Source organism: Microtus ochrogaster, chromosome 1, assembly GCF_000317375.1.
Source record: "Microtus ochrogaster isolate Prairie Vole_2 chromosome 1, MicOch1.0, whole genome shotgun sequence".
In the NCBI taxonomy this organism is placed as follows: Eukaryota; Metazoa; Chordata; class Mammalia; order Rodentia; family Cricetidae; genus Microtus; species Microtus ochrogaster.
Window position 1 is genome coordinate 48,696,507 of NC_022009.1, and position 13,976 is coordinate 48,710,482.

Genomic DNA, 13,976 nt, shown 5'->3' on the forward strand with positions numbered 1-13,976 from the left:
GGGCCGACTCGGCCTGCCCGGCGCGCCCGGAGCGCTCAACACCCCCGTGCCCATGAACCTGTTCGCCACCTGGGAGGTGGACGGCTCCAGCCCCAGCTGCGTGCCCAGGTACGCCCCCGCGCTGCGCTTTGTCCGCGCGCACCTGCCCGCGGGCCAGGACCCCGCGCCCCCGAGCGCGCGCGGGCCACAGCAAGGCGAGGGCTGGGGCGGGGCAGCGGGCCTGCGGCTCGGGGGCCAGTACTCTGCCCACACCTTGACACCTGCGTCCCAGGCGGGGCTGCGCGCAGCGGACCGCAGGCACCTCGGGCGGTCGAGCTCTCGGCTAGTGCTACCGCTCTCCTCCGGTGTGCAGCGGCACTGTCACACCCCAGAGGCCTGGGCCTGAGGCTCACTCCACGGTTGCCTCCCCTGTGCCCTGCGGGTCGGGTTTGCTCTCTCTTCACCTGTCGGTCTTGTGCCGGGAGCTGTGGAGAGAGCTCCGGAGTCCTTTCTACTCTTTGCTTGGAGCTTGTTAATTTTACGCTTGCCGAAGCCTGGCCTCCCTCTCTTGAGTAGGCGACCTTCCACTCGTTCCGTGGAAAGGACTAGGCAAGATTTACCCACCGGGCGGGCGCTGTGGACACCTATCTTTATGTGGACCTACAGCTTCTCATTCTACTTGCCCAGCTTGAAACTTTGGTGATTTCTTCTTGACTTGGATCCTACTCAGGAGCCTCAGTTAGTGAGGGAAAAGGAAATCCAGACAACAGGCTGAAGACGCTACAGGCTTTCCTCTGGGGAGACAGGGAAAGTGGGCTTGTCCCCAAAGAGCCTTCCAGGTACAGAACCTGGACGGTGTGCCCCTGAGTAGAGAAACCCTGTGGAGAGAAGGTACTTCACTTGCAGGTGAGCTTCAGGTTGGCCTGTGGCTCTCACTCTGCCGACTCTTTCAGCAGGCCCCTGAGTGTGGTGTTGGGGTTCAGATAGTGACTTTTCCCTTTTGGCTGTGCCTTTGGGAAAGAAAGGATGGATACTGAACGCAATTCCTAGACCTGTGTTGCATCTGGAGTGCTGAGACCTGAGGGTCAGCATTTGCCTCACTGGGAGCATCTCCCAAACTACCAAAGCCGGGAGGGGTGGGGGGAGCTGGACCCTCCCACTCTAGTTCTGCTTCTTTACATCATTATCTTGAGCACCCCTCTTCACACTGTCCCTTTTAGCAGCCCCTGAGTTCCTTAAATGAGAGCCAAGGGGGTCTCTCTCATTCCCTCCTCTCTTCCCCTTTTCTTTCTTCCTTTTTCTGCTACTGAATCTCATTATGTTGCTGAGGCTGTTCTTGAACTCTTAAGCTCTTGTGATCCACCTCCCCCCCCATCCCTCAGCTTATTTTATAGTTAGAACTACGGTTACAGGTACATCTCACACTCACCTAAGACAGATGTCTAACCCTGGTAAGGAAGGGGACAGAGACCATTTCATTATCCCTCTAAAGGTGGCTGGTAATTTTTTGTTTGTTTTTTGTTTTTCGAGATAGGGCTTCTCTGTGTGTAGCTCTGGCTGTCCTAGGGCTCACTCTGTAGACCAGTGTGGCCTCGAACTCACAAAGATCTGCCTGCCTCTGCCTCCCAAGTGCTGGGATTAAAGATATGCACGACCAGAGCCTGGCCAGGTGGACTGTTTTTTGAGACAGGGTTTTGCTTTGAAGTCATAGATGGCCTTAACTTTGTTTTGTAGCTTAGGTGGCCTTGAACTCTGTCCTCCTGCCTCTGTCTGCCTCCTGTGTACAGGGATTCTAGGCATGCTCCATCCTGCCTTCTCTGGTCTCTGTTCTTGCATACTCCTAGAATACCCCTTTTCTGTAGGGGATAGCAGCGTCAGGAAAGGCTTACACACAGGGAAGGATGGGGCATCTTGGGTGAGCAGCAGCAGATGTTGGGGTGTTCTGGGTTTTGGCCCGGTGAGAGATGAGAGACTTTTTCTGGAGTGCTGAGGACCTCTCCATGTGTGTAAAAAGCATGTAGTCTCAGTACAGTGCTGCCTGATCTCTGTCCTGTGTGCTGTTTGACCTCTGCTCTGCTGATGCATATACCTCCTGTGCATGCACCCTTGGCACATACCCTCATATCACCTTTGTGCAGTGCTGCTCTTCTGGGTGCTGCAAACAGGACGTGATCGTGTTCCCTGAGTTCTTTTCACTCTTCACCCTGGCTTTGGTCAAGTCTCCAGTTCTGGGAGCTGCATCTGTGCTGGTGGCTGCTGAAGCATCACTGCTGCATAGTATTCCCTTGGAATGATGAAACCTGGGCTTCTGCTAAGGGATATTGCCAGGTTTTTGCCCAGTTACAAATCTGCCATTGCCATTGCAGAGGAGGTTTTCTTACCTATCGCCCGCGTGCATGCCTGTCCCTGTGGCAGGCAGGACCTACTTGAATGTGTTTTACCGAGTAGGAGGACTTTTAGAGGTGTGGGTGTGTGTTCACTCAGTGTTACTATTCAGTTGCTTCCTAAAGCAGCTGTGCCAACTCCAGCCCCAGTGCTAGGGCGAGAATCCTCACTGCCTTACATTCTTGCCAAGCTGGTGGGTGTGAAACAGTGTTGTGGTTTTAGTTTGAATTTCTCTGATTATGAATCTAGACCATTTGTACTTCCCTGTTAGAGAAATTCCTATTCATGTCTTTTGCCAATTTTTCTTTCTCATTTTCCCCCTACTTGAGTCTCAGCAGTTTCTACGGGGGATAGTAATCTTTGCCCACCTAAAACTGTTGAAATCCTCTTTTAATTGTGTGTGTCCCTCAGAGTTGGCCTGGAGTGTGGGGTGGTGGGGTGGGCACAGAATCCATCCCCCTTACTTTGACATGGGTAGAGTTTCAATTCTCCTTCCCTGGGAGGTAGTGAGATCGCTCTCTGTCCTGGGGGAAGCTGGGTACTAGGCATCCTGAAGCTCATGGGAGGGAGGATCCAACTCCCGATACTCAGTGCTGTCCCAGCCGTGTTGCCAAGTTCACCTTACCTCAACAGCCTGGTACACCATGCTGCTAGGGACAGTCAGTGTCTGCCCTACCATACTGCTGGGATTCTGGAGTTTTCTGTTCCTAGGTATGTTCTCCTTCCACTCTTCAGCAGGGTCTTTGCCTTTACCAAAGGTCTTTGAACCTTTGTTCTTTCACTCAAATTCGTTTCTTTTTGACATTATTAACTCACTTCCAAGCTTTGTGCGCCTGCGTCTTTTTCTTACCGCCACTGACTTCTAGGCCATGTCCACTTGGTGTGTGGACAACCGTTGCTGTCCAGAGTGCACACCATTGTATATGTATGTTTGTGGAAGGCACAGACAACATCTCTGTCCTTCCAGCAAGGAGCGGAGCCTTCATCCTTCTTTGTCATTCCTGATGCTGCCAGCTCTGCACTCCCAGGCAGTACCATCTCCCCAGAGGGCTCTGTGGATAGAGTGAGACCCTTTGATGCATTCATGCTTTTTTGTCAGCCGACTTTCCTTTCTGTTGGAACATAATACTCCCTTGTAAGAATGAACCCTCATTTTAGACATTGGCTTCTTTGGAGTTTGAGGCTATCATTTGGTGATTTTTGTCATAGGGCTTTAGTTTAAGAAACCTTCAGTTTGCTGGGCGGTGGTGGCTCACACCTTTAATCCCAGCACTTGGGAGGCAGAGGCAGGCGGATCTCTGTGAGTTTGAGGCCAGCCTGGTCTACAGAACTAGTTACAAGACAGGCTCCAAAGCTACAGAGAAACCTGTCTCGAAAAACCAAAGATCAAAAAAAAAAAAGAAAGAAAAAGGAAGAAAGAAAGAAAGAGAAGCCTTTAGTTTAAGGTACAGGGAGGGAGGGCACAATCTTCTGCTCTCCCAGTGGCCCTGGACAGTGTGGTAAATTTCCCTTAGACTCTCCTCGGAGATGGATAGAGTCAAGGTTTTCCCCATGTGCTGTCACATGTCTGAAGTGGAGGTTGTGTCCTGGTTTTACTGGGAAGGATATGTCTTCCTCATTGAGTTGAGTCCTTCATGCAGTGAAAGTGGATGCTCTTTGCCAGTGTTTCTGCTCTGGGGTTTGCCGCTCTTCTTACGGGTGTGCTTTGTGATTTCGCTGGAGAATGGTTTCACACTCTGCCCAAACTGACCTCCAAACTGCGGTGCTCAGGTGAGCCTCCTGAGTGGCCAGGACCACAGATATGTCTGGGTGCTCAGCTCTGGTGTTTTTGGATGAGCAGGACTTTTGATTTTGGTAAAGCCCACTGTTTTAGTTGTTTCTCTGTTCTGTCTTAGAAATCTCCAGGATATGAATGTGTGTTAAATCTGGTTTGCCACCTACTGGGTTGTGACTGTGACGACAGAAAGGCTCTGAAATGCCCATGCGATCTTCTGAGCTGCATGTCGTTGTCAGAGAATGGCCTGAGCTGCTTCTCAGGCATGTGTGTTGCATTGGCTGAGGTCTGTGATGTATCCTGAGGAATGTGTGGGTTCTGCTGACAAGTCATGTGTGTCTGCGTCAGACTTGTTCCTTAATGTTCATATTGTGGACATCTCAATGAAACTCATCTTTTGTTGCTCCAGTTTAAGGTGAGGGCACAGCTTCCATACTCCCAGTGGTCCTGGACAGTGCGGTAGCTTTCCCTTAGACTCTCCTTTGGGATGGGTAGTGTCCAGGGTTTCCCGTGTGCTTGCTGTTCAGATATGAAGAACTTAGTGCTCTACCACTGAGCTCTATATCTGGCACCCAGCTGACATGGACTGTGGGTCCTAAACTGCCATTGTAAGTTTTTTTGTTTGGTTTTTGAGACAGGGTTTCACTCTAGCCCTGGCTGTCCTGAAATTTGCTCTGTAGATCAGGCTAGCCTCCAACTCAGAGATCCAGGACTCGCAGGAGTCAGTTTTCTCCTTCCATCCTATGTGACTCAGGGAGTGACTTGGGTCATCAGACTTTGAGGCAAGCACCTTTACCCATTGATGCATCTCAATAGCTCTACTTTCAAAACAAAACAAAAGCCAAGCCAGGTGGTGCCTTTAATCCCAGCACTTGGAGGCTCGGAGGCAGAAGCAGGCGGATATCTGAGTGTTCTAGGCCGCCAGAGTGGTCTACAAGAGCTAGTTCCAGGACAGGCTCCAAAGCTACAAAGAAACCCTGTCTTGGAAAACAAAAACAAAACAAAACCCACAAAAGCCAAGCTTTCTTCTTTTTTTTTTCTTTTTTCTCTTTCTTTTTGAGACAGGTCTTCATGTATCTAAAACTCAGAATGTAGCAGTGGATGAGCCTCCTACCTTCACATCCCAAGTGCTGGGATTACAGGCATGTCCACCACGCCTGGTTTCTGTGTTGGCTAGTGACCAAACTCAGGGTTTTATGCATGTTAGGCACACATTGCCAACTCAGCTACATCCCCAGCGGGTAACCACCCCCTTTTTCTTTAAACTGTCACAAAGCCTTATGTGTGAGGTATAACTGGTTATTTAGTGCGTGTTTAAATTTAGTATTCACCCAATCTGAAATTCTGATATTCCTTTATTTAAATGAATCATCCAGTCTATTTTTATTTACCTAAGTTGTCAATACTGTATTCATATCTATTTTATTTTGTGCTTTGTATCATCCTGCACTTCTTTTCTCTTTTGCTTCACCTTGTTTTGGCACTGAATTCCCCTCCCTCATTAATAGTAAAATTTGCTGTTACTTTTTTCCTGGTTAGCTCTGTGAACTTGAGCTGCATCCTTGTGTTATATTTTAGTCATTTGTACCTTTCTCTGAAGTGATACAACTTGCAGAGCTCTTTAGCCCCAGCCCTTCGTTTGCACATGCTGCTGCCGCAGTGAACTTCCAGTCCCCTTAAGCCTGGTGATGCTGTCTGTGTTGCTTTACCTGGTAGCTTTAGACTGCTTGTAGCACTTGCTCTCTGTATCTCGCACTTCAGGACTTGGGATCCTCCTCCCTGCACTAGAAAGACGTCCTGAGGCTTTCCTCCGAGGAAGATATGATAACTATGAAGTGCTCTTTTAGCCAATGGTGTCTTGTCTCTTTATTGTCCCCTAGGGCCTAGTGCTGGCTCCAGGGGTAGCATCTCCCTCAGGGTGGCCACTGACTGTAGCTTCTGGTCTTGCTGTTCAGGAGGCAGCTGTCAGGCAGCCATGACTCATTGGAGGGCAGTGTGTTGACTGGCTTTGTGGTCACTTTCTTGTTGTGACAGCTTATCTGATGATATGCTATGGCGTGTATTCTTTTATGCTGACCCCTATTAAGGTTGAAGGACTTGTGGATTCGTGGTTTTTAGTTCTGGGAGGTTCTCAGCCCTTTTCTCTTTGATTGTTGCCTCCTCAATGTGCTCCCCACTTACTTCTGCAGTACTGGGTGGACGTGTGGACATGTCAGTCTTTCATGTCAGCAGATGAGTAAGGAGGTATGATGGCTAGCAAGCCGTGTACCTCTTTGGCAATTGCCTGATGTGTTCATGTGCTAGCATAGTCCTTCTAGACCTCTTCTCCCTCCTTGCTGCAGGCTTAGCTCTTTTTATCAGCATCATGTCTGTCTTCCTCAGTCCAGACCAGGTCTGTCTCAAGAAAGTAACTTATTGAGTGTTGTAATTGACCAAGATGGCATGCTAAAGAATGTGGACTTTTCTTTGAGTAAGGGGAAGACTCTAGATTATTTTTGAAGGTTTGCTTGGGAAAGTAGTGCTGCTTGGAAGCCTGAATTGATGTAAGTTTAGCTGGAGATGGATTTGAGTGGGGTGAAGTGGGCAGAGGAATGTGTGAGGTTCGAGAGTGGACTCTTTTGGAGGAGGAAGGCACTGGAGAGGCTGACTTGAGTTGGAAAGGCTGTGGGCTTGGCATCTCCATAACATAGCTCAGTGGGAAGATGGGGAAGACTGCCCCTTGGAGAAGCCCTGTGGATTCAGAAGCCATGGCACATGGCTGGAGTCTGCATGGCTCTGATCTGCCCACCCTACTCAGGCACTGCTTTTAGGACACAGGCAGGCAAAGTTGTCTGTGGCCACTTCTTTGTCCTGGTGTGGGATATTGTGTGGAATGCTCTTATCCAAACAGGCAGACTCTCCCTATGGAACTTAGTGCTGTGACATCTTCATTTCCCTCAAGTGGCTTCATGCAAAAGCTGTGGCCTGCACTGCCTTGGATGCTGGGCATCATTGACTACTCATGACCTGAGAACTAGGCAGGGCCAAGGTGCTTTGCAGTTCAAGGTCCTTGCTATTGTCACATAGCCATCCACTCTTTTCTTGGGTCTCAGGAAGGTTTGGTGAGGCAGGGTTGAGAGTGGGAGGACATTCTAGAGTGAGGTCTGCTGCTTCATTCACTGGGGTCTCGTTTGATGCCATGGTGGATTTATGAAGGTGGCAGAACTCCATCTTGTGGAGGGAATCTTTAGGGCCCTGGCTTCAGGTGGCATAGCCAGAACAATAGAAGTGGCTGTGTGTTTGTGTGTATGCCCTTAGGTGCAGATGAGAGGGCACATGGGTAGGAAGGCCCAGGGCCTGTGCTCAGGATCTGCCTTGCTCATTCTAGACTCAAACTCCAGGGCTGCCAATCTCTTTGGGAACTACTGGTGCTCAGGAGACACAGCTCTCCACACAAGGTGTTTCCACTAATAATGTGTGTGTGAGCTGCTGGCTCCTCTCCACGAGTACCTGGTCACCTACAGTGACCTAAACATAGTATGTGACTGTATCTAGGGCTGAGTTCTCTCTGCTTTGAAGGTGGGTATTCTAGAGCAAAGATGGGCTTTGTATAGGCTTCTAGGGATGGCAAGTGCTGCACATGGCCTCTGAGAATAGAACTCCAAGCAGCAGTCCTGGAACTTTCAGGCAGTGCTCCCAGTGTCTCAAGAGCCTGTGCAGGGAGGCAGGAGCCCCAGGACTGAAGCTGTGGCCCTGAGTCTTCTGAGTCATCTCTTGAGGTGCAGATGTCTGCTAAGCAGAGATGCCTAAATCTGTGAGAGATAGAGATGGGCAGTGCAAGATACCAGAGACCATGCTGATCTTCTCCCTTCTGGTGCACACAGATGTGGTGGTTTGTTCCTACTATCCCACTAGCCTCTCCTCACTACCCTGTCAGGATTGAGGGTACTCCCCTACAACATATACTCCTTGTCAAGTACCAAGGCCTTGTAGAACTCACCCTGTGACCCAGCCCCAGAGGCGCCATTTTCAGAATGGATCCTGTCTCCAAGGTGTCAGGTTCTTCCTGCATTTATGTCTGGCATGGATGCACACAGGCCACAGTGAACTCCTAGTCATTAGGATGGAGTGTCTAGGCAGGATAGGTTTGGATCCCCATGTACCCTTCTCACTGCAACACCTTCTACTTCTGTCCTCTGACATCTTACCTTAGGCAGACGAAACTACATTATCATAGCAGGAGAATCTGAGTCTGACAGTCCCCAGACAACTGTTAGATCCCTTGTCCATCTTTCTGAAAGGTCCATAGTTCTGTCTATCTGGCATGTACTTCCTGCAACAGCTTTTGGCAAGGTTGTGCATATATGCTGAGTTGGCCACCAAGGTGAGCAGTACAGTGGACACGTTCAGCCTTTGCCAGGACAGTATAAAGCTGGCCAGTGCCTTTGGAAGATGTCTTGCTGGCAGGTGAGTGCCTGGAGGCCAGAGGCTCTCTTGTGCTAGGGAGAGACTTGACTGAGTCTGGGGTAGGCCCTTGCTAGGCCTGGCCGGGGAGCTTTGGTTTAGGCTTCCGTGAATTGAGTGTCCAGGTGGACTGACGTGGACTCTTTTTCACCCATCTGGCCTTGGTCATAATCAGCTGTGGCCCCCTCATGATTGCTTGCATGCCGCTCTGACCCTTGCATCCTTACATAGTGGGGGGGCTGCCATTCCCTCAGCTCTGCTGGTTTCAGGCCTGACTTTGGACTCCTTTTGTCTTACTTTTTTCCTTCACACTTTCTGGGCATGGTGGCACTTTAATCCCAGTACTGGAGAAGTAGAGGCAGGCAGGTCTCTGTAGGTTCAAAACCAGCCTGGTCTACATAGGGAATCCCAGGATAACCAGAGCTACATAGGGAGACCTTGTTGAATAAAATATAATTTTTTATATTTATTTATTTATTGTGTGTATATATGTATATATTTGTATGTGGGTACTTACGTGGCAGTTTTGGAAATCAGTTCTCTCTTTCTATTATGCAGGCAATCAAACTCAGGCCATGAGGCTTGGCAGGAGCTGTCTAGCTTTCCTAAACTGCCTGTTTTTGTTTGTGTGTGTGTGTGTGTATGTGTGCGCGCGCGCGCATGCCTTGCCTTAATGTCTGTGCACCACATGCATGCAGTACTGTTGTGAACCAGAAGAGGTCGTCATACCCCCTGGAACTGGAGTTAAGAACAGTTGTCAGCCATCTTGTGGGTGCTAGGGATGGAACCTGGGTCTTCTGGAAGAAGCAGCCAGTGCTCTTAACTGATGAAGACATTGCTTCAGCCCCTGAACTTACTGTTTGGACCACCAAATGCCTCCCTTCAGCATGACTGATGGATTTTTACCCTTTGAAAAACAAAAAAGAGGAGACTGGAGAGATGGCTCAGAGGTTAAGAGCATTGGCTGCTCTTCCAGGCATCCTGAGTTCAATTCCTGGTGATAATGTAGAGACTAGAGCTGGCATCTGCCCACTGACAGCGTCCTGTGTAGTTATGCCTTGGGTGGGATCTGAGACTATCTGCTGGGGTAGGAGGAGTTGATGCACACACCCAGAGAGCATGGGAGACTGGACAGCTGCTCCATACACTTTGGCTCATCTCTGGAATGTCACAGGAGCATTTAGATACTTCTTTAATTACCAGTGGGACATCTGCAGATGGAAAGCTGAGCCCTTACAGGCTCAGGCCTCTGGCTTGTAAAGGTTTCTTTTCAGGACCCTGACTTCCAGATAACCAGGACCTGGGAGGTATTTTGAAGGCTGCTTTGGGGGAACTCCCTGCACTTAGGAAGAGTGGCTTTGGATGATGGAGAGTCTGCCCATAGTCATGTACACAAGAAGATGAAGGAACCTCTTCCCATGGTCCATAAACTAGTTTTTGAGGCCAAGGTCCTGGAGGATGAAGGGGACCCAGCCCTTCTCCAAGCGTCTGGCCTTCTATGACTTGAAATGCAGCCTTATAGTCATTCTCACTTTTCTTTCACTAATTCCTGTTTTGTTTCCTGGAAAATACCTTTTCCCTAAGAAAGGGTAGTAGTAACTCCTGGAGAACAGACCCATGTGTGGACACCCCCACTCAATGTAGACATTCCAGCTGCCCTTATGGAACACTGCCTTGGCCTTGTTACCAGCCCGAGTGATCACCACTACACAGAGGCCTGAGGCAGGGGTCTGGCAGGCCGACAGGAACAGCTGCACCACCAACTGGGGAATTCTGTGCTCTGACACTGCTCAAGGATATGTGGAGGGGTTCTGCTCCTGGGTCATCAAAATCACACATGTTCTGCGCTTAAAATAGAAGCCCAGGCTGCCTTGCTATGTGGGATGTGTTTGGAGGTTCCCTGTTAGGACAGTGACTGTGATTCCTCCACACCTTTCTAGGAAGATGGATTGCCCTCAGTGCAGGGAAGACAACGTAACTGGGTGTCCCAATAAAGTTGACTTTGTTCAGATCTTTTTTTTTTTTTTAAAAAAAGTATGTCTGATTGGATACGAGAGTTCCTTATGAATTTCTTTTTTAGCGTCTTCTAGTTGCATTAAGGATAATGAGTAGAGATGGGCATCATTGCTTCTGTTGATATAGAGCTGACTGGCTTCAGGCATAGTTGGATCCACAGGCATGCAGCTGGGAGCTTCAGGTATCACTTCAGTTTCTCCACCTGCATTCTCATGTGGCAGAAGGAGACAATAAGGTGGAACACTGCATCTGGGCCATCGGTAGCCAGGGTTAGCTGTAATTGGTGCTCAGCAAGATGTTCAATCGAAGTGTCAGGTGTGGGCACAATGCATCACTGTGCAAGAGCAAGTAATCCAAGTGGAGGACTAGATTGGGATAAGCTTGTAGTTTATGGGGTTCCTGGATATAGCTGACCATATTGGGTACAGATGTCCCTGTCACTATGGCATGACTTTCAGCCTTTCCTCTTCTGGCTTCTCTCAGGTCCTGTGTGTCTAGCATAACACCTGGACAAAAGCCTCAGAACCAAGGCCAGACTACATACAGTTACCTGCCTACTGCCTCTATCCTGGGTACCAAGTTGGCCAACGTTTGAGCTCAGTCTCCTAGCTTACAATGATAAAGTCAGGGGCTAGAGTCCTGGGCATTTTGAGGGTTGCTGTGTTGTTGGTCAAATGACGTACAACCATCCACAGAGCTTCTCACAAGAGCTGAGTCAGGTCAGTCTTGGGGACAACCAGGATTAACACTTGGGAAGTTCACTCCAGAGCTGCAGTTCTGTTAACCGAGCTCACCAAGTACAGAGATTCCAGTCTCTAAAAGTCATCTTTTGGGTCTCCGAGGTGTGGCCCAGGTAGGTGTAGTGCACTTGCCTAGTGTACCTGAGATTGGTTCATTCCCAGCCTGTGAGGGAAAAGTGGGGATACAAGAAAACAGAGGTAATTAAGGGAGAAAATGCAGAGAAATAAAACTGAATAAAATCATCTGAAGATAAAATCACCCTGATGTTCCATGTCTAACATTGCTGTGTTGTACCTTGTCCCATGGAAGGGAGACTGCTAAGCTCGCCATCAAGGGTGCAGTCACACCTGCAGGGTGATTGCAATAGAGAATTGGGAGGCTAGCTGGAGCCTAGAGACGCCCAGGAGATTTGTGGGAAGGAACAAAGATAGACGCTGTGAAGGGCAATGAGACTTGGGAACTGTTGCTACAGTGGCACTGCATAGGAAAGGCATCACCATTCCACACTTGTTCCTTCCGGGCATTTGCGTATGCTACAGCGACAGGCTGCATGGCAGCACCGGCCCCAGGGCTCTCCAGGCTCAGCTCTCTTCCTCTGGGCATCTTGTGCGTGTGTCCCAGGCCTACCTTGGGATGTAGTTGGGCCCACTCAAACCTCACATATCCAGTCTTCAAGATGGTTCTGAGATCTGCAGGTCCGACCTTGTCTCAGTTTCCTGAAGTCCTTTCTTTATCTCTCTTCTTGTGTTCTTTACTTTGACCACCACTCTTCCCCTTACAGCTAGACTCTGCTGTCATCTACACACGGGGTCTTCGCCTTACAGCTAGACTCTGCTGTCATCTACACACGGGGTCTTCTCCTTACAGCTAGACTCTGCTGTCATCTGCGCACGGGGTCTAGACTGTGCTCTTAAATTCTCAGACACCTAGGCGGGTTTTTTTAAGATACTAAAATAATTCTGTGTGTCTGTGTGCACCCCCCCCCCCGTGTGTCTCTGTCTATGTGCTTGTGAGTATGGGTGCCAGCAGGGGCCAGAAGAGGGTGTCAGTCTCTTGGAACTGGAGTTCTAGGAGACTGAGCTGGAACCAAACTCTGGTCCTCTGTGAGAGTAGTATATGCTGTTTACTGTTAAACTATTGGTTCAGCCCCCTCCGCAATTTTTTTTTAAATTCATGTGCATTTGTGTTTTGTCTGCATATGTCTGTGTGAAGGTGTCAGATCACCTGGAACTATAATTACAGATAGTTGTGAGCTGCCATTAGGGTGCTGGGAATTGAGCCTGGGTCCTCTGGAAGAGTAGGCAGTACTCTTAATTGCTGAGTTCCTCTGCAATTATTTTTCACATTTGTTTACTTGTATGTATGTACTATAGTATGTGTGAGGTCAGAGGACAACTAGAAAGAGTTGGTTCTGTCTACCTTATCATCCCTGGAGATGGAACTCAAGCAGCAGGCTTGGTGGTCTTTACTCACTGAACCATTTCACAGGCCGTGGACTAGCTTTTAACTGACATGTATAGCCTGTATGTATGGTCACTGATATACTTGCGTTTATTTTTTGTTATTTTATACTTTGTTTTTCCTTGATAGTTTTTTTCTCATTTTCTCCTGAAAAATAATTGAATGTTTACCAAAATCAATTTACTGTTTTAAAAAATTAGGTTTCTAGGAACTGGAGAGGTGGCTCAGTGGTTAAGAATACTTACAGAGGACTCACGCTCAGTTCCCAGCACCCACATGGCTCCTCAAAACCATCTGTAACTCCATTCACAGGGGATCTGACATCCTCTTCTAGACGTGAAGTACTGGGCATGCATGTGGTACACATACATATATGCAGGCAGAACAATCAGACATGAAATAAAAATAAATAAATATTAAGAGATAAAAAGAAATTGGGTTTCTAAGTCACTTATCTTTTTTAAATTCCATTAAAATATGAAGCTTAGCTCTTAAGGACCAGCACCCCTTCCTGTTCTCTAAGAGAGTGAACCCTGACAGGCAGATTCCTTCATGTCTCCTCAGCAGGTCTTTGTGCTGCGGCCACTGCACAGAACAGTTCCCTGACTTTGCTTGCTGCTGCCTCCCACTACTGCCTGCTGGAGTGACTTTATTTTTCCTGGAGCATATCCTTTAGTCTTGTGAGTGGAGGCTGTGTGTCTGTTTCCCTCTTGTACTTGGCCTTCCGACTTACCTTTTTATGGTTTTGAGACACTTGTAATAAATTTGCCCCTTGTTCCATGTGGCTAATGTATCGTCTCTGTTATTCTGAAGAGCTTTCCTTTCAGTCTGAATAGATAGGATTTATTACTGATAATAGTTTTATTCTCCTTGGGACTCTGTGACATATGAACATGGCTTTCCTTGTTCTGGTTCAAACATTTTCCCTTTGCTGCTCAATCTCCTCCTGGTTGGAGGCTGCTTGGTCGCTCCCTCTGGTTTCTGGGCTGCTTCGAGGCCTGCACCAGCATTGATCCCAGTCAGGCCATCTGTCTGTGAGGCTGCATATTTTACCCTCTGAGCTCTGGTGTCCAGCTGTTTATGTGCAGTTGTTTTATCTGTCCCCATGGGCTATGCTTTATAAGCGTGGTCATTGTTCTCCACATCCTTAGCACAGGTGGCTTTGCTAGCTGACTCT

At 48.6% G+C, this 13,976-nt stretch overlaps 1 protein-coding gene across 4 annotated transcripts in view; it reads left to right on the plus strand.

The window, feature by feature from the left end:
• Positions 1-6: 6 nt before the first annotated feature.
• Pacs2 (phosphofurin acidic cluster sorting protein 2) overlaps positions 7-13,976 on the plus strand; it is a 63,914-nt gene continuing 49,944 nt past the window's right edge. For all 4 annotated transcript variants that reach the window (XM_026781522.1, XM_026781526.1, XM_026781524.1 and 1 more), the window contains exon 1: positions 7-108. In XM_026781522.1, coding sequence (XP_026637323.1) covers positions 53-108 — 56 coding nt within the window. In that variant the 5' untranslated portion in view covers positions 7-52. The remainder of the gene's footprint in view (positions 109-13,976) is intronic.